Source organism: Cotesia typhae, unplaced genomic scaffold, assembly GCF_013202065.1.
Source record: "Cotesia typhae breed Kobodo isofemale line unplaced genomic scaffold, CoteBio_Ctyphae contig_65, whole genome shotgun sequence".
Classification (NCBI taxonomy): domain Eukaryota; kingdom Metazoa; phylum Arthropoda; class Insecta; order Hymenoptera; family Braconidae; genus Cotesia; species Cotesia typhae.
This window is the reverse complement of record NW_027423762.1, coordinates 1,835,515-1,862,309: the sequence shown is the minus strand read 5'-3', so window position 1 is coordinate 1,862,309 and position 26,795 is coordinate 1,835,515. Positions and strand designations below refer to the sequence as shown.

The 26,795-nt window shown below is 28.1% G+C and overlaps 3 protein-coding genes across 3 annotated transcripts; 2 read left to right on the top strand and 1 right to left on the bottom strand.

Moving 5' to 3' along the window:
* Nucleotides 1-418: 418 nt before the first annotated feature.
* On the top strand, nucleotides 419-3,814 carry LOC141532518 (uncharacterized). Its single transcript, XM_074250891.1, has 2 exons — nucleotides 419-569; nucleotides 750-3,814. Exon 2 carries the CDS (start codon nucleotides 792-794, stop codon nucleotides 3,396-3,398), a length of 2,607 nt encoding a protein of 868 aa, XP_074106992.1. The 5' UTR covers nucleotides 419-569; nucleotides 750-791; the 3' UTR covers nucleotides 3,399-3,814.
* Nucleotides 3,815-4,264: 450 nt separating this feature from the next.
* On the top strand, nucleotides 4,265-26,612 carry Wdy (WD repeat-containing protein WDY). The gene is made up of 13 exons (XM_074251122.1): nucleotides 4,265-6,729; nucleotides 7,955-8,369; nucleotides 8,441-8,577; nucleotides 8,649-8,832; nucleotides 10,363-10,568; nucleotides 10,633-10,833; nucleotides 13,363-13,607; nucleotides 21,091-21,417; nucleotides 24,123-24,577; nucleotides 24,644-24,884; nucleotides 24,954-25,128; nucleotides 26,111-26,306; nucleotides 26,369-26,612. Exons 1-12 carry the CDS (start codon nucleotides 6,718-6,720, stop codon nucleotides 26,255-26,257), a joined length of 2,745 nt encoding a protein of 914 aa, XP_074107223.1. The 5' UTR covers nucleotides 4,265-6,717; the 3' UTR covers nucleotides 26,258-26,306; nucleotides 26,369-26,612.
* Nucleotides 16,507-18,674, bottom strand: LOC141532539 (uncharacterized). The gene is made up of 2 exons (XM_074250922.1): nucleotides 17,118-18,674; nucleotides 16,507-16,745 (listed from the first exon to the last, which is right to left on the bottom strand). Exon 1 carries the CDS (start codon nucleotides 18,484-18,486, stop codon nucleotides 17,119-17,121), a length of 1,368 nt encoding a protein of 455 aa, XP_074107023.1. The 5' UTR covers nucleotides 18,487-18,674; the 3' UTR covers nucleotides 16,507-16,745; nucleotide 17,118.
* Nucleotides 26,613-26,795: the final 183 nt, after the last annotated feature.

Sequence of the window (26,795 nt, the reverse complement as noted above, 5' to 3'; positions counted from 1 at the left end):
AAAAAATAATCAAATGACTGCTAACTTTAATGTCATAGAAAATTTTTAATTTTAATTTACAACTTCCGCAATAGTTCATCCGTATATTATTTTTCGGAAACTTCATTTTATTTGATTTCAAAATTTATTTAAGAGATTATTAGAAAAATAAAATTTCTGAAAATACATCTACCAGGTATGGGCAACTATTAAATTGTAAATTAAAAAAAAACAGTTAGGCTATTCGAACACTGAGTGGACACTGTGAATGGATCCAGCTTGAATATTGGAAATTTCTTGCCTAAAAAAAAAATCAATCATAAATTTCATATCTATTTCATACTTTCGATTGATTGAATATCGTGTGATTAATTTTTCTCTATTATACATGTAACTCACTAGATGTCTCTTAATGCATTTGTAATTATTTTTCATACTTTCGTTCTCACCACTGCGTTAACTGTGTGAACTGAAATTTTATCTTTCAGCGGTTATAAGCATTTTAGTGCCAAGCAAGTGGTCAAAAGTAATTGAATAATTATTAACCAGTTTGCTGCAGACATCAATTATTTTTAATCATAAATTTTCAAGTGAGTAATCATTAGTCAATTTCAATAATTACATAGGATTAATTTTAATTCCATGCAAGAATTTATAAGATCACGTGAGTGAAGACGTAAGTCTTTATATAGCGTGGATTTATTTGGACTTTCATAAATGTAAAAACTGACTTCTAAATTTGAAACATAAAATTTCTTTATTTGTTTTAGAATATCTGGTTTCTCATCGGTATATGTATTAAGCTGGTAGATATGGACGAAAAAAGAAGAAACATTTTATTAGATATACGAAGAGGTATCAATCATGGTGAAGAAAGAACAGTACAAAAATTACTCAAAGTATTGCAGAAACTAGATGTCAAACATGGTTCGTGTTCTCTTAAATCAGACATAGGATATAATTTACTTCGTCTTTCTTTAGAAAATAAAGTTCCTAATATATCACAACTTTTAATAAAATATGGCGTCGAAGTCAACAGAACGATAGTAAGAAGAACTTGTTACACGCCTTTACACCTTGCCATAAAAAATAATTATTTAAATATCGTAAAGTTGCTTTTGAAGAAAGGTGCCAACCCTGAACATCTAAATTCAAAAGGCAAATCTGCTCTTTATCTTGCTGTTGAGTTAGATCGTCAAGACATTGCTGAAATGTTGTTAAAAAGAGATATTTCTGTGGATGTTGATAGTCGAAGTGACATTTCACTAGTTCTCTTAGCTGCCTCTAATGGTAATGAGTATTTGTTTAATTTATTACTAAGCAAGGGTGGTACACTCAATCTTGAACAATTTGATGAAGATTCACCGACAATGCTACAAGTAGCCATTGAATATCACTATCTAGACACAGTTGAAAAAATAGTTAAAAATTACATAAATAAAAAAATTATTCCAGGTCCAGGTAATGAAAAATTATTAACAGTTGCGGTGATGAATGAGGATCGTGAAATTGTTGAACTTTTACTGAAAGCTAAATTTCCGATTGATTTAGAAAATGCTAAAAATTCTAAATTTATTTGTGCTGCCCTAAAAGAAAAACACTATTTTATTGTAAATCAACTTTTAGAAGTTGGTCTTGATCTTGATGATTACTGGAGTGTATTGAGTACCGCTTGCAAGCGTAACCATATAGAGACTGTCGAAGCAGTAATTGATAAAGTTGAAGATAGTGAATATAAAGATCACCTAGGCAACGATTCATCCATATTATTTTATCTTATTAATAATATTCATTTTATTATCAAGGAAGCAGCTAGAAACGGTGAAGGTGTACTTCAATATCACATCAATATTTTCAACAGATGGATTGAAATAATGAAAATTTTCATTAAAAAGGGTGTCAACGTCAATTATTTGATAAAAAAAAGAACCATGTTTTTTTCTGAGAAGTTGAAATATTTGTCAGCTTTACAGTATCTTGCAAATCATGCTCCATCACATAAATCTTTGAGTCTTAAGCCCATAGCTAATTTATTGATAAGTGCTGGAGCTTGTACAAGTAAAATGGCAGGTAATATCGAACCTCTCGCTTATGCTATTTGGAAAAAAAATCCAGATGTAGTTGAAGTACTTTTGCAGCATATTTGGGATACTAAAAATGATTTGCTTGAAACATCTAGTCTTCATTACGCAGCTACAAATGAATTGCCGATAATTATTGAAATGCTGTTTAAAAGGGGAGCAAATATAAATGTCAGGGATAATACTAGTAATACTCTATTACACACGGCTGCCGCCTTTAAGAGCGTAAAAGTTATAGAATGGCTATTAGAACATAATGCTCAAGTCAATGCAAAAAATTTGGCAGGTCAAACTCCTCTTCATTTGGTGGTACAATGTGTAGATCTAAACAATGACGATAATATTGACATAGAATGTATAGAAACGTTAATAAAATACAAAGCAGACGTAGATGCTACAGACAAAGAATTAATGACAACGCTTCACTTTGCGGCTAGAACATATTCTCACTCATTAGTAATTGAAAAGCTGTTAGAATATGGAGCAAACATAAATTCTGTCAATAAAGCCGGACTAACGCCTCTGTTGGAAGCCGCTTCCTTCAATCAAGTGAATATCGTTAAATTTTTTATTAAATCTGGTGCTAATATTTCTGACAGAAATAAACATGGTGAAACTTTTTTGCATCTTTTAGCACAAAGATGTGATATTTCGATTCATGAGATATTGGAGAATAATGTTGACGTCAACGTCTTGACTTATAAATTGAAAACGATACTAGATTATATTGTAGATATGATACCTACTACTGAATTTCATTTTCACTACCATGAAAAAGCTAAGATTCTTATTATATACATGTTGAAATTACACAATTTCGGTGTGTTTATTTGCCAGGAAAATTTACAAGGAATCGCAAAATATTTGGAAACATTTGATCAATCAGAAACAAATAATAAATCTGATATCGTTGCATTTAAAGAGGCATGCGAAGAAGAAGCCGTGCTGTTGAAAGAGAGTAAAATAGGTAATAGTAATATGACATTTTATAAACTTATTAAAAAATCTACTCATCGGTTAGCACAATACTTATTGAATAGAAGTGCAATTAAAGACACAAAGCCGAGTCGATACAACAAAAAGTTCCCTATATACAGTGATTTTATTGCTGAAAGTCTGAACAGAGGACTTGAAAGGAAAAATATTCTGGATAAAGATACTGATGGTTCGATTAGAAAAATGCTTTGCAACTTACCCCCTAGTTGTATTGATAAAATTTTAAGTTATTTAGATAATGAAGATTTGGAAGCATTAATCGCTGCTACAAAAATTGAGACTGACAATACTTGTACATCGATGATTACCAGATCTCGTGCTTCAAAAGAACCCAAACTTTGAAAATAGTTTAAGTAGATAATCCTGAGATTAAAATTATTTTTAAATTCAAAAGTATTTCTTTTTTTTAACTTACATTAAAATAAAAGTTATTTATTATTATTCATTTCGATAATACCAACATAACTTTTTTTTTATTTAATAATTTAGATTTTTGTAATAAATTATTCTACGGTTTTATTAATTGTTTATTTAATTCAAACTTTTTAATCAGTGTTTTCTTCGGGCTTTTATAAAATTGTAGTTGAGCTTATTAAAGAAGAAAAAAAAAGTTATATTTCGTTGCTTTTATACAGAAATCGACCATAATTAACTAGATAGGAAATTAATTTTATAAAATTTAAACTATTTGACAATCGAAATCATCAAAAGTGTATATTTAAGTTAGAAAATAAAAGTTATATCTGTAAAATAAAAAACCAGTTCTTAAGTATTTAAAAAAATGTATTTTTTTATATTTCTACATATTTAAATTAATATATAATTATAGAAAAAATAATTCGAACAAAAACAGTTTCACTGTAAAAAAATCGTGCCAAGTCCACGTTCATAAGACTATTAAAAAAAAAAAAAATTTATTTCTTTACAAAAAGATATCAAATAAAAAATTAAAAGAAACAATTTTGGAATGTATTTAGTGTGTGTAGTTACGAAATATTTCGCTTTTTATGAAATTCCTAAATTGTATCTACTAGGACACTTAAAAAAAATTGAAGTACACAATAACGCACACCAAGTACGTTCAAAAATTGTTTCTTTTAATTTTTAAATTTACAAAAATTTTTTTAATTTTCGAAAATCATATACAACCATATCGGTTACTTGGATTTTTAATTTTTTATTTTATATCTTTTTGTAAAGAAATAAAATTTTTTTTTCTTAATAGTCTTATGAACGTGGACTTGGCACGATTTTTTTACAGTGAAACTGTTTTTGTTCAGATTTCAGTTTTTTTGTAATTATAATAAAAATTGACAATTTTAATTTAATACATTTCCGGTGGCAAACTATCCCCTTTAAGCTATAATTCATGTAAAAGTTATTCTTGCGCCGCCTGGCGTGTGTAATTGCAAGCTGTCAAATATCTTTTTTTCACTGTAGTTTCCCATCTATTATAAGATCAGCATGCATCGTTATATTATTTAGTCTCTGACCGTCCGCTTTTTACATAAGAAAAAAGTTAAAATCTAAAAATCTGGGTCGCTATAGTTTGTGCTGATTATTTTTAATAATTTTAAATAGAAATTATAAAGATAATTGTTAATAATCAAGTAATACGCGTAATAAAAAGCATGAACTACTATTATAAAATATCATATAAAAAAAAAAAATCAAATTAAATTTGAAAAAAAACTTGTAACCTCAAAAAACGATTCTGCTTACGGTATATACACACTCGGAAGTCTGGCTTGAGAACGGAACTTGGCGCCAGATTCTACCGAATCTGTTGATAAATCCAAAAAATTATATATTTGTTTTCAATATCTATAAATGCAACCAGTTAATTATCACATACAATAATTCAATTTAATTAATCAGTTAACGAGTATGTGGACAATAATTTAACACGTTAAATTGTTGTAAACTTTTACCACGTTTTGTGTTATTTTAATACAACATCAAGCAACTGAAATAATTATAGTAGTAAATTATTACGAAATCAGTAGAAAATGATTCTCTACATATCCGTTAATTAATTAACTAAACGAATAGCTAATGTTAGAAAGTATTATTTATTTATTTATTTCAAATAGAATAAACGCCGATCGGCTATATACATATAAGGCTTTTATTATCAAGATTAAATTATTAAATAATTAAATAGCATCATTTTTTATGCATAAACTTACAAAAAATATAGAGATAAGAAATTATTGCACAACTATAGTATTATAATACAGCCTAATGAAGTAGTAACAAGTTTTTTACATTAGGTGTAAATGAGGAGAGTGAACCACCGAAGTAATTTAACTCAGTACAATGATAATTAACTAAATCCGCAATTCTGTTTTTGGTCTATAACACACATAATTTTTGTTGTTTTTATTGAATAGAGCAGCCTTCGAGATCTCAGATCTGATTATGATTATATATTGTTGTGATTAAATCGTATTACTTAACTTACCTAAGAAAAAATAAATCAAATTAATTAGTCTTATACATAAATGATATTTTTAAAGTGATACCAAGCAATGCTATAGTTTCTTATGCCGATGACACAGCCATTTTTTGTACTGAAAATAACTGGAATGCAGTTCAATATAAATTAACTGATTGTCTTAATAAGATAGATATATGGCTCAGGGAAAACCAATTATCTTTTAATGTGGAAAAATCTACTTTTATTACCTTTGGAAGCTACATAGACAGAATTCCAAATAAGTTCGATTTACAAATAAATGGTAAGCCTCTGACTAAGAGTTGATAATTGTAAATATTTATGGGTATATTTTGATAAGCACTTGAAGTGGGATAAACATGCCTATGAATTATCTAAGAAGCTTAACTACTGCACTTTCCTCTTTTACAAGCTTAGCCAGGTACTTAATTCTTCTATTTTAAAAACTATTTATCATGGAATGTTTGAAAGCATAACAAACTATGGCATTGTTGCTTGGGGAGGAGCCTATAACAATTCAATTAAACTTGTCACATCTCTTCATTATAAAATAATTAAAAAGCTATGTATCAATAATTACAACAATATTCCCTTGACAATAAGAGACTCATTTATAATAAATGCATTAACTTACTACTATCAAGAATGTAAAAGCCTATTCTATGAAAAATATACAAATACAAGATCTAAGTTACTAGTTCTACCAAAAATAAACAAAACTATTAGTACACAGAATGCTTATTATATAGCAATTAAATATTATAACAAACTCTCTGCTGATATGAAAACTATAGACTGTATAGTAAAAAATTGTTAAAAAAAAGTTGTTACTGGATAAAAAACCTTAATGGTTGACATGTTTAAAAAATGTAATGGAAAATGTGAGTTTTTGATTGGATGTTTCTTTTTCTGATAATTATTTATAATTTTGTATTTATTTCTCTATAAATTTATTACTTTTTGTACTTATTATCTCTTTGCATTGTATTATCGACGGAAATTCTGTAAGAAATATATGTATTATAAAATTGTTATTTTTGTACTGGTTCTATACACAGGTGTCTTTACACCTCGATAGAATTCCTTGCCAGATTAATAAATAAATAAATAAATAAATACAAACAACTATTCAAGTTGTTTTATTGTGATTAAGGTTTTGGTTAGACATTACAGATTACATAGTGTTACAAGTCAGTCCAGTCGATGAACAGAAAGGTTTGGAAATGAAAAGTTTATTTTTTTTTTGAAGTATATTATATTTCTTGTCTACTCTTGACATTCATGACCCAAAAGGCTTTAAATAGAGCGATCAGTAGAATTGAATAGATTGCCAATGAAAATTTTGATATTTTTGTTGATTATTATGTGGGGATTTAAAAAAGTTTTAAGAACTTCAGTTATTCATTCAAAATAATTAATAAATTTATACAAGAAACAAATTGAATGATGACTTATAACTGTTTGAAAATAAAGCGAAGTACTGTTGACTTAACAACAATCTATTAAGAATTTATATTCTTGATACAAAACGTTTAGAGATTAAATATTGTATTGATGAGAGTTATTTTTAAAAAATCGAGTTTATTTTTTTTAAGAATATTGAAAAACCGTAAAAATATCTCTAAATTAGGACCATGTTAAAATATGAAATTTTAATATTGGTTCAAAAAAATGATCAAGGCATTATAAGAAAAGATGAATGAAAATTTATGGAAATTGAGCTATTCTGGAGATATCGAGTCGTAAAAATTGATCTGTTCAAAATTATGAAGCTACTTTCTCCTCAATTCTACAAAATCATTCTATATGACTAAAATACTCAACATTGTCAACTTTTGAATAAAAATTTTTAATCAATTTACGCTTCTAATAAAATTAACTTGATTTAAGTTGAATCAATTAAAATAAACTTAAGAAATTTTTGTGGCTTATTATAGAATTATAATATTTTTGTTTTTGTGAAAAATATTTCAAGATTAAGTATCATTCTAAGAAATCAATTGCTACGCACTAATATATTAGATATCCTATGAATACAGCAACTTTCAACATACGAAAAAATATTTTATTCATTGACAGCTAGTCATTGAATAATTTTTTAAGTTTATTTTTTCATTGCTTTTTTAAAATTTTTATTTATTAAAAAATGGAAAAAACAATAAAAAATAGTGATTCTCTTATAATAAAATTATCAGACTCAAGGTATAATTATTTTTACTAATATTTCTTCAAATTTTCCTACTGAACTAATCTTTTATATCTGATTACACGTAATATTAGTATAGACAAAAAATTAGAAGAGTTCTCTAGCAAAAAATCTATATACGACAAATTTAATGAAGAAAATTTGCTAAAACTGTATCATAAATTTTTGGTAAAATGATGACACTTACAGTATCAGTGCCTTTTTAAATGTTTTATAATGTATTTTTTTTTGTAGGAAGTTGAAGGTGGTAGATTGTATGAGCGTCAACTATTAGCAGCTTTTAAAAAAATATTAAACATCACAATTTCTAAAAAAGAATTCGGTGCGTTATTTAAAAAAATCGATTCTTCAAGAGATGATAGTATAACATGGGATGAATTTTTATCTCATCTCTTGTTAGAATTTCGATTAAAAGGAACAGCTGCTTTGAAGTCGCAACCTCTAGAATTACCAATAGTTGATCCACCAAAATTAATAAAAAGTCGACATCCTTATGCGATTTGTAAAATAATTTTATACACAGATATTTCGATTCAAAACGAATTTTTAAGAATGAGTTCGTGTAGCTATCTAACTGCAAGCAAAGATGGTACTATTAATTATTGGTCACCGGATTTTGTTCATCAACGACAAGTCAAGGCTATTAATAGTAATTCCTAGCACTGAATAAGCATAAAAGATTGAAAATATTAATATTTTTTATTATAACTTCTCATGTAGTTTCGTTAAAAGTATCCCGTACAATGATAATAGACATGATTGCAATGCCTGACGTAAGAATGATTTGTGTAGCTTCATCAGAACGAGAACTTCGATTTTATGATACAACAATTAATAAATTTGAATTAAGAATGCGAGTAAGTAGAAAAATAATAAACAAAAAATTAATGTCAATAGATAAATTAATAAATCACATTCTTTATTTTAGATACACAGTTTTCGAGTTGCAGTAGTGTGCATGAGTTATTATTTCAGTGAAAATTCATCAGATAAATCTTACATAATAATGGGAGACACTAGTGGCTCTATTAATGTAATAAGATTTAATCGAATGGACAATAATCCTTTCAAACAACGGGCTGACTGTGACGTTTTTGAGATTCATTACGAAAGTGCTCTTAAAGTATATTGTTTTTATTAAAAAATTTTAATTTTTAAAAATTGTTGATTTTAGATTCAATGGCATTCAATCTATTGATTAGTGTAAAATAATTTTTACTTTTTGAAAAATTTCATATCTAGTTATAGAAAAAGTTTTTATTTATTTTCAATATAAAATAATGTTATTTGGATGAAAGTAAGAAAATTTTAAATTAAGTTTAAAACCTTATAGTAATATTTTTAAAGTTACTGTCATAAAATTATAAAAAAAAAAAAGAAATTTAGAGCATAAAAAACTACTTTGTTTTTTTTTTTTTTTTTTTAATTATCAATGAACTCACGTGAATATCCTTTTTACAATTTTCAATTTTTAAGAAAAACTGTAAAATTTATGCTATATTTTTAAAATCAGTTTAATCAAGCATTATATTCAGCATTTTCTTCTTTCAAAAAACCGAGGTGAAATTTACAATTTCTCAATTTTTTTACATTATTCTAATAAAAAATATTGGTAAAAATCATGCATCTATACTTGGATCTTATTAAAAATGTAATCAAAAAATTATATCGTGTTCCAGACGCCATAAGGGCGTATACTGGCAAAAGGTCCTGGTGAAAAGCCATAAAGCCGTATAAAAATTTTTTTTTCGGGAATCAACGTAGTTTTGTCCGAAAAGTGCCGAAATGCTAAAAAAAATTTTATACGCCCTTATGGCTCCCGGTACCCACCTCAGATGCCATAAGGGTGTATAATAAAAATTCTATTTTTTTTTTAAGTTCAAGAAAATTTTTAGTTATGAGAACAATTTTTTTTTTGCATTTCTGCACATTTCGGATGAAAGTACGTCGATTTTTGAAAAAAATTTTTTTCATGCGTCCTTATGGCTCCCGGGACCCACCTGGGATGTCATAAAGGCGTATAATAAAAATTCTGTTTTTTTTTTTTCTGTCCAAAAAAAATTTTTCTATAGAAAAAAATTTTTTTTGTATTTTTCACATTTCATGAAAAAATACGTCGGTTCCCAAAAAAAAAATTTTTTTCGGGAATCAACGCATTTTTGTATAACACGCGCAAAAATGCAAAAAAAAATTTTTTCTTCAAACTAAAAACTTTGTTTGGACTTGGAAAAAATAATAGAATTTTTATTATACATCCTTATGGTTCCCGGGTTCCATAAGGGCGTATAATTTTTATACGCCCTTATGGCATCTGTAACGCGACATATTCTATCAATAAATAAACTTGTAATTTTTAGAAAACTATAAATGGCTTAAAAATCACAGCATTCAATTATATTCATAGTAATTGGGTATCTCAAGTAAATTATTACAGAAGTTATCAAGCTTTTATTTCATGCTCGAAATGTTTTAAAACTTCTTTATTTTTCTGCGACATCACGGGAAGTAAAATGAAGTATAATTTCAATGTTCCTCTAGGAATATCATGTTTCGCTTTTCATGAAGGTTGAAGAACCACATTCTAAATAATTATGTGTATAAGTGTATATAATACATAAACCTATAAATAACTTTATTTACAGGAAAGGAACTATTATTAACTGGTGGTCCGGACAGTTTAATACGCGCTTGGAATCCTTTTGTAGCAGATAGAGCCAGTGCTATATTTCAAGGACACCAATCACCTATATGCGCGATTATAATACACAATAGAGCAGACAAAGCTTACACATTGTCAAAAGATAAATGTATTAAAATTTGGGACATTGAAACTCAAATTTGTATTCAAGTAAGAATATTTTTTTTACATTCCATTTCATTACTTTTAAAAAAAAAAAATTACTTTTAATTAGACATACAACCAATTACCCAGTGAACTTAGTGAATATACATCATTGTCATCTGTTTATAATCCTGTTACACATCAATTAATTATAGCGAGTATGATGATCGCTGTAGTAGTTTGTGAAAAAAAAATCGATAAAGATAAATCTGATGGTGAAAGTCATACTAAAAAAATTACTTGTGTTATTTATAATCCATTATTCGAAGTGGTTTGTATTTGCATTATTGTTAATCAATTAGTTTGTATATTTAATATTCGCTTTCAGGACAATAGGACTAGCGTCAATGGTGAAAATTTTAATAACTTCACCCTTGATTAATTACACACAGAAAAAAAGTTTCACTTGAGTCAAGAAAATATTTTTCTTCCTAATTATTTTCTTGAGCAAAAAAAAATATTTTTTTTTACACAAGAAATTTCACTTATAAGAAAATTTATTTAAGTCAAGAAAATCTTCTTGTTTTGAGAAAATTCAGCTTCTTGCTCCAAAAAATTTAGTTCTTGATAGAAGTAAATTTTCTTGTCTTCAGAAAATTTCTCTTTTGCTCCAAAAAATTAAATATCTTGATAGTAAATTTTCATTAATACTTTTATTGACTACCATGTCAAATGGAAAGATCAAATAATGTTGAATCATTTTTTTTTTTCATTCAATATGTATAATTGTACGCTAAAATAATATAAAATGGGTATCAAATATTCAAGAGAAGTCAGCTGAAGTAGCTGCTTCCCTAAAGTATTTTAAAATCTTGATCAAATATAAAAATTTATTGTATCAAGTATTCATGATAATTTGAATTAAGAAAAAATTACTTCCACTAATAATAGAATCCGAACAAAAACAGTTTCACTGTAAAACAATCGTGCCAAGTCCACGTTCATAAGACTATTAAGAAAAAAAAAATTTTATTTCTTTACAAAAAGATATAAAATAAAAAATTAAAAAATCCAAGTAACCGACATGGTTGTATATGATTTTCGAAAATTAAAAAAAAAATTTTTGTAAATTTAAAAATTAAAAGAAACAATTTTGGAACGTATTTAGTGTGCGTAGTTACGAAATATTTCACTTTTTATGAAATTCCTAAATTGTATCTACTAGTGCACTTAAAAAAAATTCAAGTACACAATAACGCACACCAAGTACGTTCCAAAATTGTTTCTTTTAATTTTTAAATTTACAAAAATTTTTTTTTAATTTTCGAAAATCATATACAACCATATCGGTTACTTGGATTTTTTAATTTTTTATTTTATATCTTTTTGTAAAGAAATAAAATTTTTTTTTCTTAATAGTCTTATGAACGTGGACTTGGCACGATTTTTTTACAGTGAAACTGTTTTTGTTCGGATTTCAGTTTTTTTTGTAATTATAATAAAAATTGACAATTTTAATTTAATACATTTCCGGTGGCAAACTATCCCCTTTAAGCTATAGTTCATGTAAAAGTTATTCTTGCGCCGCCTGGCGTGTGTAATTGCAAGCTGTCAAATATCTTTTTTTCACTGTAGTTTTCCATCTATCATAAGATTAGCATGCATCGTTATATTATTTAGTCTCTGGCCGTCCGCTTTTTACATAAGAAAAAAGTTAAAATCTAAAAATCTGGGTCGCTATAGTTTGTGCTGATTATTTTTAATAATTTTAAATAAAAATTATAAAGATAATTGTTAATAATCAAGTAATACGCGTAATAAAAAGCATGAACTACTATTATAAAATATCATATAAAAAAAAAAATCAAATTAAATTTGAAAAAAAACTTGTAACCTCAAAAAACGATTCTGCTTACGGTATATACACACTCGGTAGTCTGGCTTGAGAACGGAACTTGGCGCCAGATTCTACCGAATCTGTTGATTTCAAGAAAAACTTTTACTTCGGCCAACACGACTTCGGTCTTCCTTCAGTCATCCAGAAATTTTCTTGAGCAAAGAATTTTTTACTCCAGTCAAGAAATTTTTCTTTCTGTGCATATAATTTTCTAAAAGACGCTTTTTCCGCCCAAAAAGACGGAATCATGTAAATGAATAAGTTGAGGGAAAAAAAAGTTTGGAAAATCCAAAAGTGCACGCCTCATAATCTCATTTTTCACAATAATATTGATTAAAATAAAACACAAACAAAATAATAAAGAACAGAAAACTCTGCTATGGTTTATTAGTGGAGCCATAATTCTATGACGAGGAAAAAAATACTATGAAAGTACACAGACGTATCTTAGTTGTTTTTAAATAATAATTTAACGACAGTTAATCAATCAAATAGTCAATTGAACGCTCATATTGATTGAGAAAACCTGTAGTGTGCTACTTTAGATGATAAAAAAAAAATTATTTCGGTACGATAATTTTTTTTGAACAATTTCCCTGCCACATACACGGATCCATAAACACAGACACACTGATGTCCAAGAAAGATTATTTTTAATGTTATTATTTACTATGTTAAACAAAATAATTGTTATTGAAATATATTTTATGTGCCTGACACAATATTTGACTTGATGGAGGTGCACTCATATTATCTTGTAAGTGCGATATAAGTAAAAAAAAAAATCGATTTTAGTTTTGAGAAAACTGCTTTTTTTTGACATGTTAAGAGAAGAGGACTATCTCAACACGATTAGTTTATGAGGCGTGCAAAATGAGAATACATGCGTTGAACTCAGAACGAATACATATAAATAAATTTTTCATTTACAATTTCTATTTATGATTATTTTTAATTAATTAGGTAATTACTACTGGGTCAGATTCTTATATAATCATGTGGGATCCTTGGCGAGGACGTTGTATATACGTAATTAGAGATGCTCATACTGAAATGTACCTAGGAAAACTCAGAGCGATTCCAATCAGTGCGGCAACTTTCGATCCTTGTAATCAATTATTAGCTACTGGTGCAAAAGATGGTTCTGTAAAAGTTTGGAGCTATAGTTCCGGTACTTGTTTAAAAACTATGATGATTAATCAGAGATGGTAATTTTTCAGTTATAAAATAATTGTTATCAAGGCTCTGATAAATAATTTCTATTAAGGGAGAATTCTAGTTTAGAAGCATGAATTTCAGGTAATTTTTTAAAGTGCCGTAAAATAAGTTATTTACACGGAAAAAAGTAAACTGTAATATTCACTCGGATTCCGGTTAGTTTTTATAGTTTCAAACAGTAAAGCGGACATCGGGGTGGCAAAAATGTAAATATTACAGAACTTAATGTAGAAAGTATAAAAGCCACAATTTATAATTTAATATCCAAAATAAGTAATTAGTTGCCACTATAGTAAATAACGACTCTTTTATCTTTAAAAATTACAGTTTCAAACAGTAAAAATATCCATTTCAATATATAATCCATATTATGAAGAGAAGGGGAACTCAGATGAAAGAGAAGGGGGTCTCACTCTGGGAGAATTTAATATTTCAAACAGTAAAAATTATACTTTTAAAATATACATTTTACCAGTCTAAGCAAGTCAATAATTACAGTTTGATTTTTAGCGTTGCGTTTAAAATTTACCATTTTACTTTGTAAATATTGACGTTGCTTGTATTAGAAATTTACTAACTTTATTCTATACTTTTTACATATCATAACATCATTTTTTAGGTACGAAATGATAAATATTAAAGTCTGAATTCTTAATTATTATACTTTAACATTTTAGACATTTACATGGCGAATATTACTGTTTGAAATAGTATCTTCTTCAATGTAAAGAGTAAATTGTAAGGTTTAAATTGTAAATATTACAATGTGAATAGTAAAATCATGATGTTACTGTTTGAAGTGGTAATTTTTAGTAGTTGATCATTACTTATTATAAATCGACTGTTATTTATTACAGTTTACTTTTTTCCGTGTATTAATATTACAAGAATACAAAAAAAAAAATTAAAAAAGTTGAAAATTCAAAAAATTAGCGGCTAATGAAGTGGGGGAATTTCAAAAAATTGGCACGTGACCATGCCGACGATTCCAACCCTCCTAGCAATCTTAAATAAAAAAATAAAAAAGATTATCAATCTAGAGTAATGTCGCTATGGCATGAACTACAGTCATCTCCAAATTTCAATTTTTAGCATTTTTTAAAAATTCCAAAAAGTCAAAAAAATTAGTTTTTTTTTTTCAACTTTTCCCTAGTTTATGTCATAGCGACGTTGTTACTCCAGGCTAATAATCTTTTTTATTTTTTTATTTCAAATTGCTAAGAGGGTTAGAATTGTGGGCATGGTCACGTGCCAATTTTTTGAGACCGCGTCACTTTGAAAAAATCAGCTGCTAATTTTTTAAATTTTCAACTTTTTTTATTTTTTTTCTGTATTCTTGTAATGTTAATAAATAACTTATAAAAAAATGTATCGTGAAAATATTGATTGCCTTTTTTTTATGGCACTTCAAAAAATTACTTGAAATTCATGCTTTTAGACTAGAATACCCCCTTAAGTTTAAGAACTTTTAGAAGTCAGGTTAATACGATCTTTACTCGGAATTTTGAACCAGAATAGTAGCCATTTTTATCCATCAGGGGTGGGAGGAGACTAAAACGAAGTACTCAACGGAGTGCTTAGTTTTCAGGGATCCAAATGTAGTAAATCTTCTTTTTTTTTTTTTTTTTTAATATTCTTCAACATAAATAGAACCAATAGCGCATTTTAAAGAAAATAGAATATTTATTAAATGACTATGGTTTAATGGTTATTCGATTATTTATAATTTATACTTTACCACGCCCTTGCAACCTTCACCTCACTCTGGAATCACTCTGTATTCAGAGTCAGAGTGAAATCATATTGAAACCAGTGTGGATCCAGAGTGGTTTTGTGCCTTTTTTCCAGAGTCAAATCACAGTGAATCCAGAGTGATCCCAGAGTGAATTCAGAGTAATCTCAGAGTGAATTCAAAATGAAACTAAAGTGAATTCAAAATGAAACTAGAGTGTTTTCAGAATGTCTTGATAATGTTTTCAACGTGGGTTTAGCGCTTTTCAGAGTAAATTCGAATAATTCTCAATTTTGTCATTGGTATATTTATGATAACTTTAACACGAGTGTAGTGTATTGAGTTTTCATAATTTACCTAATTATATTAACAGTTAGACGACAAATGGTTAATAAATTGATAATCATATAGCATTTTTCGACTACATAATTAACAACCATTTCATTCTACAAAATAAGAGATAACAAATTTTGTAATTTGAAAATACTTTCAATTAGTTAAAGGTCTATTTTTATCTTTATTATATTAAATTATGAAGTCAACAGGTGAATTTAGTATTATACATTATTAATTGGTTCCCTATTTAAAAATTTTTAAATGTTATGAATTTTTGTATGACTTAAAAAGATTTTATTTTGAAAATACTAGAAATTCACATAGGGATCAGTTTGATCCCGGGAAAAAAAAATTATATATAATTCTATAGAACCATATATAATCTTTATATGATTTCATATAATTTATATATAACTATATGTCTTTACATATGTTTGTTTTTAAGATTATATGTAATTATATAAAGCTATATATAATTGCAAATAATTTATATATAACTGTACGTCACTACATACATTTGTTTTTAAGATTATATATAATTTTTATATAACTACATATAATTACATATAATTTATATATAACTATATGTCATTACATGTATTTGTTTTTAATATTTGATCGAGCTAAATTTTAAATTATTTTAATTTTAAATTATTAAAATTTAACCAATTAAATAATTGTCTTCGAATAAATTAATTTATTAATAGTTAATACATCTTTTTATCAGTGTATATTGATAATTAATAATTTACAAACGAAATAAAAAATTTTGTTCATTACGCATTGATCGTGTATACGATTTGCATTACTTGTACTTGTTAAGGGGGATAGCCACTGTGACGCTGGAAAAAATAGGCAATTTTCGGGAATTTTTTTTACTAGGATAATAAAGGAATTTGGGGATCGGGTTTTTTTTTGTTTTATAAAGTATATGTTGAGGATAATTCTCCTAAATTTTTATTCAAAAATATTTTGTTATCACAAAGTTATAAACATTTTTGTAGAGCACCAAAAAAATTTCCCCCTCCATTGCCGGTACTGTAACTCAAAAACGGATTATCTGAAACAAAAAAACCAAACGGCATTTTAATCTATAGGAATGTCGCTATCGTCGCACGTAGGGGATTTTGAAAATTTTGATTTGAGAAAAAATGGCGCCATATTGAAAATTTTTTCGTCTTTTTCCTCATTTTTTGGACTCAAACAGCCTTAAAAATCTTAAAAATTAAAATTTTCAAAATCCCCTACGTGCGACGATAGCCACTAAGTAGACGAATACGGGGAAACAAAAAAATTGAGAATCGGTTCATATTTACGAAAGTTACAGTACCGGAAAGTTTGAAAAAAGTCGTTTTGAGAAAAACGCGAGTAAAGTTTTAAGAAGATTCTCGCAACTTTAAAATCTAGTCTTTCACAAAATATTCATACTCACATCAAACTATCAAGTCCTGGGCCATATGAGGGTTCTTCCTCCTTATCTTTAGTATTGACCTTGACTTTTTTATTTTTTTACTGGCCGTTTCCATGCGGCTTTCAGCAGCTTTAACCCGAGTAGCGTCGCGCTCAGCGCAGTATGAGTAGAGTGTTGGTCCTACTTTAACATCGAGATTCTCTAATATCTTCAGAGTTGCTAGAGCCCCATCATTGAATGTAATTGTTGAAATATATAAAGCTATTTCAACAATAAGGGAACAAGAAGAATTTGTTTTTGGGGCGAGCTGCCACACTAATGCATTGAAGCTTTCATTATTATTTTGTGTAAACCCACCGACACATCGTTCCAATAACTCTGGATTCGATAGATCTTCATAAATCGGTATTAAAGCTTCCGCAATATCTGCAGGAAGTGGTGGTTTTTCAACTAATGAGTCCAAAGTATTTGTTGCCACAGCTTTTTGAAATTGACACCACGAATTTGCACCTTCAGGACAAAGAAAATGCTGCGGATCTTCGGGTGATGAAAACTTGTGATAAAATGTTTGCCAAATAGCATTATACATCTCATCAACATCATTAGAATGACGTCTGATTGCTAAACCATAATACTTTGTAAATTCATTAATTGCTTTGTCCGTTAATCGACCTTTCCCACCTAAACTTTTCTGTGTATTTTCTTCTTTTCCTGTTTTTGTCTTCTTGTTAGTTCGTTGCTTCTTCAAAGCCCTTAGTCGACTGCCCATTCGTTTTTGCACGTGATTAATACATTCCTTTTTTTTTATCTTCACCATGTCCCCATACGGTTTAGCATCACAAATATTTTTATACGTTTTAGTGTCACCATCACCTATATAGTTTACATACTTAACGTTATGTAATAACTCTGATCGCATAAACATCTCTTTTATTCCATCTACCTCCATTTGTCCAGAAGAATTTTCATGGTTTATTGGACAGTCTAGAGCATGGTCTTGCATAAATTGATCGTATTCAGCTGTTCCTTTTTTTGAGCTCATTAGCGCACACATCTTACAATAACTGGATTTCATACTTACATCTACGATTTTGCCAGTGAAGTAACCAATTAGAGAAGATATACCAAATGAAGATTTAAACCCTCTTTTCTTCCAACTACCGTCACCGGAGACAGAAATTCCAGGAATGTCATTGGATTTTAAATGCTTGCAGGTTTCTTGGATTTCTTCTTTAGCAGCTTTTTTCAACACTAAATCACAACAGTTTCTAGCTGCATTTCTGATTTGTGTGACCAGACGATCGTAAAAGCTATGGAACATTGGTCGTGGTAAATCCATGAAAGCACAAAATCTTTCAGCTCCAGATAACCCAATACTAATTATCCGCATTGCAAAGATGAAACGGCGATTAATTTCATACGCATTCTTGATGAGTGGACATGAATTTATCAAAACTGGATCACATTTTTTGCAATTCACAACTAGTTTAAAACCTAATCCTCGAATACTTGTCTCAGTAAAGTTTACATCACCACCACACTTTTTACACGATACACAGCCACTTAGTAAATTAAATATCGAAAAAAATTTATAATTTTGTAGCTAATACTCGAATCAATTGTACAATCAGATTTTTGTGATAATTTCCTCTTGGAAGCACTATCACGTCGTTGAGAGCCAGTATTTTTTCAGTTTCATATCTGTTGAGCGGTCGATTAAATTTTTCCTGTCGTTTGGCAGTTTTCTTTCGTTTTTAATAACTTTACTTTGTTTACGATCCATTATTTAACAAATTTTTTTGTTAAATAAACAAAAAAAAAAAGATCAGAAGATTTAAAAAAATAAGTAAGTAAACAATAACGAGTACACTAAGAAACTCAATAAATTAAAGAACGAGTGTGTATTCATACAAAACAACTAAACTATGAGGTACAGTATCTCAACAATAAGAAAAAATATACGTTAAAAGTCAAATAATTGTAACGGTTGACAATCGTGAGGGAAAACAATCGCCAACCCGTACGAATCAAAGACGGAGCGAGCAGGCGACGTTTTCGTCGAAGCGCCGCGCGTAAAACGGTCAATCGACGCGCTCTTATAAAAATGACTATAACTCGAAAACTATTCGGAATTTTTCTATAAAATTTGAAATACATAATTTTGAATATATAAACTTCAGTTTAATGAAAAAAAAAAAAAAATTTTTTTTCCGAAATTTTACAGTGGCTATCCCCCTTAAAAACCCTAATATTCAAGTAATTCTCATCGGTAAACTGGTAAAGAATTAGTCTTTCAAGCGTCAGGTCCCAGATTCGATTCCCGAGCGTAACAGTTGTTTTTTATTTGATTCCACTCTGGCTTTAGTCTGGGTTCACTCTGGTTCCACTTTAATTTAATTCTGAGTTTACTTTGATTCCACTCTGGCTTTAGTCTGGGTTGACTCTGGTTTCATGCTGGAAAATAGGCACAAAACCACTCTGAAACCATCATGATTCCATAACGTTTCCAGAATTTTTTCAGACTGATTTCAGAATGATTTGAAAGTCGCAAGGGCGGAAGCGCATCCACCTGCGGACAAATACATGCATATGTATTAATTTCTTTATTTAAACATATGAATATTTCTTCTTTAAAATTTAGGATACTCTCATGTATTTCCTTGGCTTAATGCTTTATTTATTGTAATTGTTAAATTTTATACTTATATTTCGTACTTATTTAATTACTAAGATGTATATATTAATTGTTTAAAATATTAATATTTTTAACTTGGTTTTAAACTTTGCAGTTTTACAAAACATTTTATTAATATTTTAATATTTTAATTCTGTTATTTAGTCATTTTGGAAATTTCTTGTCTGACTTAAATCCTCTTAGCTATTGTTTGCGTTCATTGCTTGAATATTTCTTAACTTAAATCCTATTTACCTATTTATTTGCGTCTGATCCTCTAAGTAACAGGCAAATTTAGTTAGGGCCAAATTAATTAAGGAAATTTCTCCAGGTTTCTTTCAAAGAGCCGAACGGGATAATAAAATAAAATTGTCATGGATTCTTAGTGTTAAATAAATAATAGTTTTAAAAAATTAAAAAACACGCTTTTTATAGAAAACCAAACTAAAAAATAGAAAATAAATTTAAATTAAGAATAGTGTTAGAAATTTCAATAAATATAAATTAACAATAGTGTGAATAAAAAAAAACTTATTTCATTTTAAAAAAAGCGTGGGGTGCATGGTGTCAATAGTTATAAATATTTTATTGACAGATTTGAGTAGAATGATTATCATTTTGATAATATCTTAAAAAGCACCCCACGCTTTTTTAAAATGAAATAAGTTTTTTTTTATTCACACTATTATTAATTTATATTTATTGAAATTTTTAACACTATTCTTAGTTTAAATTTATTGTCTATTTTTTAGTTTGGTTTTCTATAAAAAGCGTGTTTTTTAGTTTTTTAAAACTATTATTTATTTTTTACTTTTTAGTTTGGTTTATTTATAAAAGCGTGATTTTTTAGTTTTTTAAAACTATTATTTATTTTTTACTTTTTAGTTTGGTTTATTTATAAAAGCGTGATTTTTTAGTTTTTTTAAACTATTATTTGTTTTGTTGAATTAAAAATTCTCTTTGATGTTCGAAAATTTGTTAACATTAGATAAATCAATTAAAAATAATGGTTGGGAATTAAAATTCCTGATTTATCGACTATAGAGAAAAATTATAAAAAAAAATTAATTAAAATTCTTGCCTTATCGACTATAGATAAAAATTATATAAATTAACAAAAATCATATTTTGCAAATTGAAAAATGGAATAATTTTATCAAATTAGTGTATTGTCATCGGTCCTCGATAAATCTACAAAGTTTGAACGAAATCTGGCCGTTTAAAGTGGGTCAAAAACGCGCCCAAAGGAGTCGGTTACAAACATACAAACATACAAGTGAAGCATCTTTGAATTAATTTTTTTATTTTAATATTTTTTAGTAAAATTACAGCGATAATTTGGCTTAAAAATCGAATTCTTTGCACTGGTCAAAATGTCAAATACATAACAGAGTTCGCCGACACTGAAACAGGAATTTATCGAAAAATTTGGAAACAACAACATACTGATGGTATTACTTGTGTTGTTATGAAAGTTCCTAATACTCTTGTCACTGTTTCTGCAAATGGTGAACTTGTTTTGTGGTACTTAGAGTCTGGTCAGCCGCATAAAATGCATCAAATTATTAATCCATTCACAAGGTTAATATTTTATATTAGGATACTATTAAATTTGCTATTCATTAATTATAGACGACAAATACCTAAGAAATAATAATTATTAATTATTTGTATAAAAAACGATAAAACTTTTAAAAAATACGTGACTTTTTTTTGTCATAAAAATGTGTAATTTTTGTGATTTATCAGACATACATATGAATTAGGGGAGAGGAGGGGGGCAAAGCGGGGTCCTTAAGGAAATAATAACTTTTTGTACAGAAAAAAAAATTTACTTGAATCAAGTAAATAATTTTGAAGAACCTTATCTTCTTGATTTGAGTCAAAAAATTCTTAAATTGAGAAACTTTTTTTTGTAACGGGTTTGAACCGTCCCTTGGTCACCCCTTTATTTTGAATTTATAATTAAGGGCGCTGCTGGAATTTTTATCACGGTTTCCAGAACCAGTCCAAACAAGAGAGATATCACAGGGTCGAGAGAAATTATAATATTTGACACAAATAACAACAATTAAAATTGACTTTAATTATCAATTTATTTGAACAATATGACAATAGTTAAACCTTAATTCAATTCTCACACACACACTCATACTTAAAAAAGTTGCTTATTCCTACGATACCCTCTTATGGAGCGTCTATATCGTAGTTTCTATCGTGGTAGCTATTCTTGCGATACCCTCATATAGAGCGTCTATATCGCAGTTTCTATCATAGTTCCTATTCCTGACGGTACCCTCATATGGAGCATCTATACCGCAGTTTCTAACTAAGTCGCGCTGTCCACAGGACCCTCACGCTCTAAGACTCTAGATATGACCCTGGGTGGTCGCCCGGACCCCTGCTCAAGGTTCATACCGTCCTTAGCCCTTTCGCTGTCCACAGGACCCTCACTACGGGACTAAGGAACCTGAAGTCGACTAGGACAGAAAAGGATACCATGACACTAGTCGACAACCTGCTAATCCTAACCTCCTCGACAGCCCGTGAACGACGAGTATATACTGTAAAATGTTTTCCACACGGACACACACGATTCTCAATAAAACAATTTATCCAATACACACTTGGCTCTAATTTACAATCATTTTAAAATCCATAATACTTTTTACAACATTTCTTCCTGGGAATCAAATTTCCCAGTCCCTAACTTGACTTCGATAAATAAGTTTATTGAATTGTGGTTGCTTAATTAATAATATCACAGTAGCGTTTATTCAACCAAAATGTTAGATTAATTAAAATGTACTCGAATTCAAACTGCCTGAATAATCAGCTTATGTCTATTTTGAATTCCAGTCAAGATTTGAGACTTATAAAAATTTCTTCGACTTGGTAAAAATTTCCCAAGGCTAAATTTTATATTGATTATTTTTGAAATCATCGTACTGTAATTTGACAAATTTATTTATCGAAGTTTATTGAACAAATTTTCTTTTGTTGATAATTTTCTATTGTGATTTTGTTTTATAAATTAATTTACTGCTTACAATTTTAATATTCAAATTTAAGGAATTTGTGTCTATGATAATTTTATTTTATAATTTTTGATAATTTTCCAAAAGTAAATTTTAATTATTAATTTTAATTTAAATTTTAATTCATTTTTACTTGTTGATTTTATTGGTCAATTTTAATCTAACTTGGACAATTTTCTAATTTTAGTTTCCTTTAGTTTTATTTTAATTTCTAATTTGTAATAATTTAATCGACAGAATATCGCTTATAAATGACGCAGTTAACTCAAAATAGTCGATATCAAAATTTCTGATTTATAAATTTTAATTTAAATTTATTTGACCAATTTTATAATAATTTTAGTTCTAAATTTAACCTCTTTTATTTTTAAATTTGAATTTTCTATTTGTTCAAATTTTATTTTAACTAATTTTAACCTCGACTTATAATTTAGATGTTTTAATTAAATTCGAATAATTAATTAACTAATCAAGTAGGGTGATTGGAAGACGGAACCTGGCCTGTGCCTAGAGTTTCCGGGGACGACGCAATAATTTCCCGAGGTTAAACTTTATTTTGTACCTGAGAACTTTTGACGATTTCTTCTCTTGAGTTTGGCTCTCTTTGTTGTTCTCGTTGACTTCTAATAGAGGTAACCTTGTCAGCCAAAATCACGGTGTTCTCGGTACTCGGGTTCACTGCGTCGCAGCTCGGGATATTTAGCAATATTTTATCTGGTATTTCCAAAATCTCGTATTGGTTGCTCGGGCTCCGGCTTCATAATGTCGTTTTTCCGTTCGGCAACTTCACTCGTCCCTCGTGTGGGATTATCCCCACCCGCGGAACACTTATTTTCTAGGCCCCGGAACTTATGTAAATTTTATTTTTACTGCGCGAGCATCCTAGACCACAGCGCTCTGTGATCCGTCGATAACTATAACCACGGTTAGGGTGAGGACCTTCAACGGGTAATGAAGGAGCCCCGTGACATCTTTGTTTAAGAAAATTTTACTCAATTTCAGAATTTTTGTTCTGATTTATACGCAATTCTATAAAATAATTTTCTTGGTTCAAGAAATTTTTCTCTTGATTCATGTTACATTTTTTTTCGGTGTGGGGACTAAAATACGCTGAATCTTTTTCTTAGTTGTTTCCGGAATAAATAACAAAACTTTTTAGTTACCGCCAAAAAAACGTTTTTATTTTTTTGGGGGCAAAATGGAGCACCTTCTAAAATAATTCAGGAAAAAATTTTTTTTCGAAAATAAAAAATCATTTGAAAAGATAGTTTCTTGGTAATGAATCAAACTTTCTTATAATTATTTTTGAAAAAGATCCCAAGCTTCAAAAAAAGAAAATCTGAAAGAAAAATCGACTATTGTTTCATTTCAAGGGTATGTGTCGTCTTGTATCGCTTTTTTAAATTATACAATGTGTGAAAGAATATTTTACATTAAAAAAAATAACAATAAAATAGTTAAAATTAACAATTTAATTAGCTATATAGATTGTAGAAGAAATCAATATGAATTAATGGATATAAAAACAGACAGTTTTAATATAAAAGAACAATTTAAGAAAACAACTGCACTTGCTGTTTTATTTCTTACGTCAAGGCCAATGATACCTAATGTTGGAAGTTTGTTAGTATCTATGAATTCTGGACAGATTCAAGGATGGAGTCATCATCCGACTGGTGGATTACTTGGAACTTTTTCAGCGATTCATAATGATAAAGATTTTTGTTTGAGTCTGTCTACTGATCCAGAGAACAATTTTTTAATAACAGGTAAAGTACACGCATGATTTGAATAGTTGGCGAATTGCTATACTTAAAAAAATTTATATTCTACAGGGCATTGTCTGGGATATATTAAAGTATGGTTATTGACAAATTATTTAAATAAATCTTCTTCCAAAGTCAATATCGCTAAATTAAAGTTAGAGTTTTGTTTTCTATGGAAAGATAATATCTTAGGTCGAGCAAAAAGAGCAGTTCGTAATCAAAAACTTCCCATGCTTTTATCTTCTTTTCGAGGACATACGATGTCTATAAATTCTATTCAATTTATACCTAATGCGAGGCTCATTATTAGGTAATTAAATGCTAGCTTAATTTATTTATAGCATATAATTGTAAAAAATTTATTCAAAATATTCTTTAGTGGAAGTGTGGATCGTACAGTTAGATTGTGGACTTTAGGCGGACAATATATCTCTACTTTTGGAACCTTCAAGCCATGGAAAACAATTTTATCGAATATTCCAGCAGCTACATACTATGAGGATTACGATATTCCACCGGACATTAAAAAAATCGGTTCATCTACGACTATGAAAGTGTGTAGTAATTTTGTTAAGAAAAAAAATTATTATATTATAATAATTTTGATTTTTAACTTCTCTTTGGATGATTCTTAAATTTTTTGTTGAAAAGATATATCTTTATAAAAACAAAATGATTTGTTTTATTAGTTGCTACTATGTATTGAGGGGGGCGATACATGTAAACGCCTTAATTTTTAACGTTTTCTGAGGATTTTTTTAACTGAAAAAGAATGAATGAATCATTTTGAAATGTTTTAGGGTTGTTTATTATATATTGAAGTACAGAAAAAAATTTTTTTTTCAAAATGGCCGATGTAAAAATGAATCTACCGAGAACCTCTCGGAAAAAAACATCAATTAGGGGGCGTTCTCACTTCTCATACCCTAATCGGAAATTTAAAAAATTAGTTTGTACGTGTTCATAAAATATATATCTTCTAGTTAAGCCAATAAAAAAATTAAAAAGTCAAAAAATCGTAAATTGGCACACCTCAGAAAAAAAAGTTCGATTTTTACCCCTTTTCGATTGTTTTTTTTTTAAAAAGGGTTCAAAAATAATTTTTGAAAAATTTTTTGGAATGTTAGAGGTCTAACTAGAAGCTATTACTATAAAAAAAAGTGTCAAAAATTTCATAGGAATCGGTTGAGAACTTTATAAGTTATTCCGCGCGCAAATTTTAAAAAAGTAATTTCGAGAAAAACGCGTTTAAAGCTTTGACACACGCTCAAGCGCCGAGTTAAGACGAATCACTTACATGAGTTTTTAATGTATAAATAATGATCATTTTGGTTTGAAAATTTCCAGGCATATTTTTGAGAAGCTTGAAATTGATTTTTTTTTTTTACATGTATTGCCCTTCTTAAGAAATTCTACTTGAATTTTTCAAAATTTAATATTTATCAATTTTAAAATTTTAATACGAATAAGATAATCAAATTTTTGAACTTGAAAAGCTTATAAAAATAGGCAAAAAATAATATATTTGGTTTTTAGGTTCTTAAAGGTGGAACTGTTGGAGGGAAATTAAAAAAAATGGGAGAAGCTAAGCAATTCAGTGAATTATCCGATGATGAAAAAAAATTACTCTACGGTAAAAGATTAGATGAATCAGTTTTGAAGTATGATACTTACTTATATTGATACTCAACGAATAAATAAGAGTCTAAAACTTAATATTTATTTGCCACATGTAAGTTTTTTTGCACATTTCATGAATCATTCATAATTATTTTTTTTTTATTCCTACTACAGGCCCCAGTTTATACTAATTTAAGAACTCATGATCCACAAACTCCGAATATTCAAATTGATTAAATAAAAATTAACATTAAAAATTTTTTATGTACTTTCATGGCTAAAAATTTATAATTAGAATTTGCCTTAAATATCAATCAGAAAATTGTTAATATAATAAATTCAAATATTTTATTTTAAAAAGCTTTTAATGTTTTGATTTTTAACTAATTGCTGTAGAATTTTTATGTTATAGTGCCAATTTTTTATAGTCAATATAGGAACAATTATAAAATAGTTAATTCAAAAATTGTCATACATGCTTTTAGAAATTTTGCATGTACGTAGTTACTAGTTTTAAATTTATATATTTATGTCAACGATTATTTTTAACTAACATGAAGATAAATTTATATTTAAAAAAAATCAAGCAAAAAGTTTTTTT

Coding starts and splice junctions, on each gene's coding strand:
- LOC141532518 (XM_074250891.1), top strand. CDS start 792: ATGGACGAAAAAAGAAGAAACATTTTATTAGATATACGAAGAGGTATC.
- Wdy (XM_074251122.1), top strand. Junction 8,370..8,440: donor ACAAGTCAAGGCTATTAATA/GTAATTCCTAGC, acceptor CTTCTCATGTAG/TTTCGTTAAAAGTATCCCGT. Junction 8,578..8,648: donor AATTTGAATTAAGAATGCGA/GTAAGTAGAAAA, acceptor TCTTTATTTTAG/ATACACAGTTTTCGAGTTGC.
- LOC141532539 (XM_074250922.1), bottom strand. CDS start 18,486: ATGCGGATAATTAGTATTGGGTTATCTGGAGCTGAAAGATTTTGTGCT.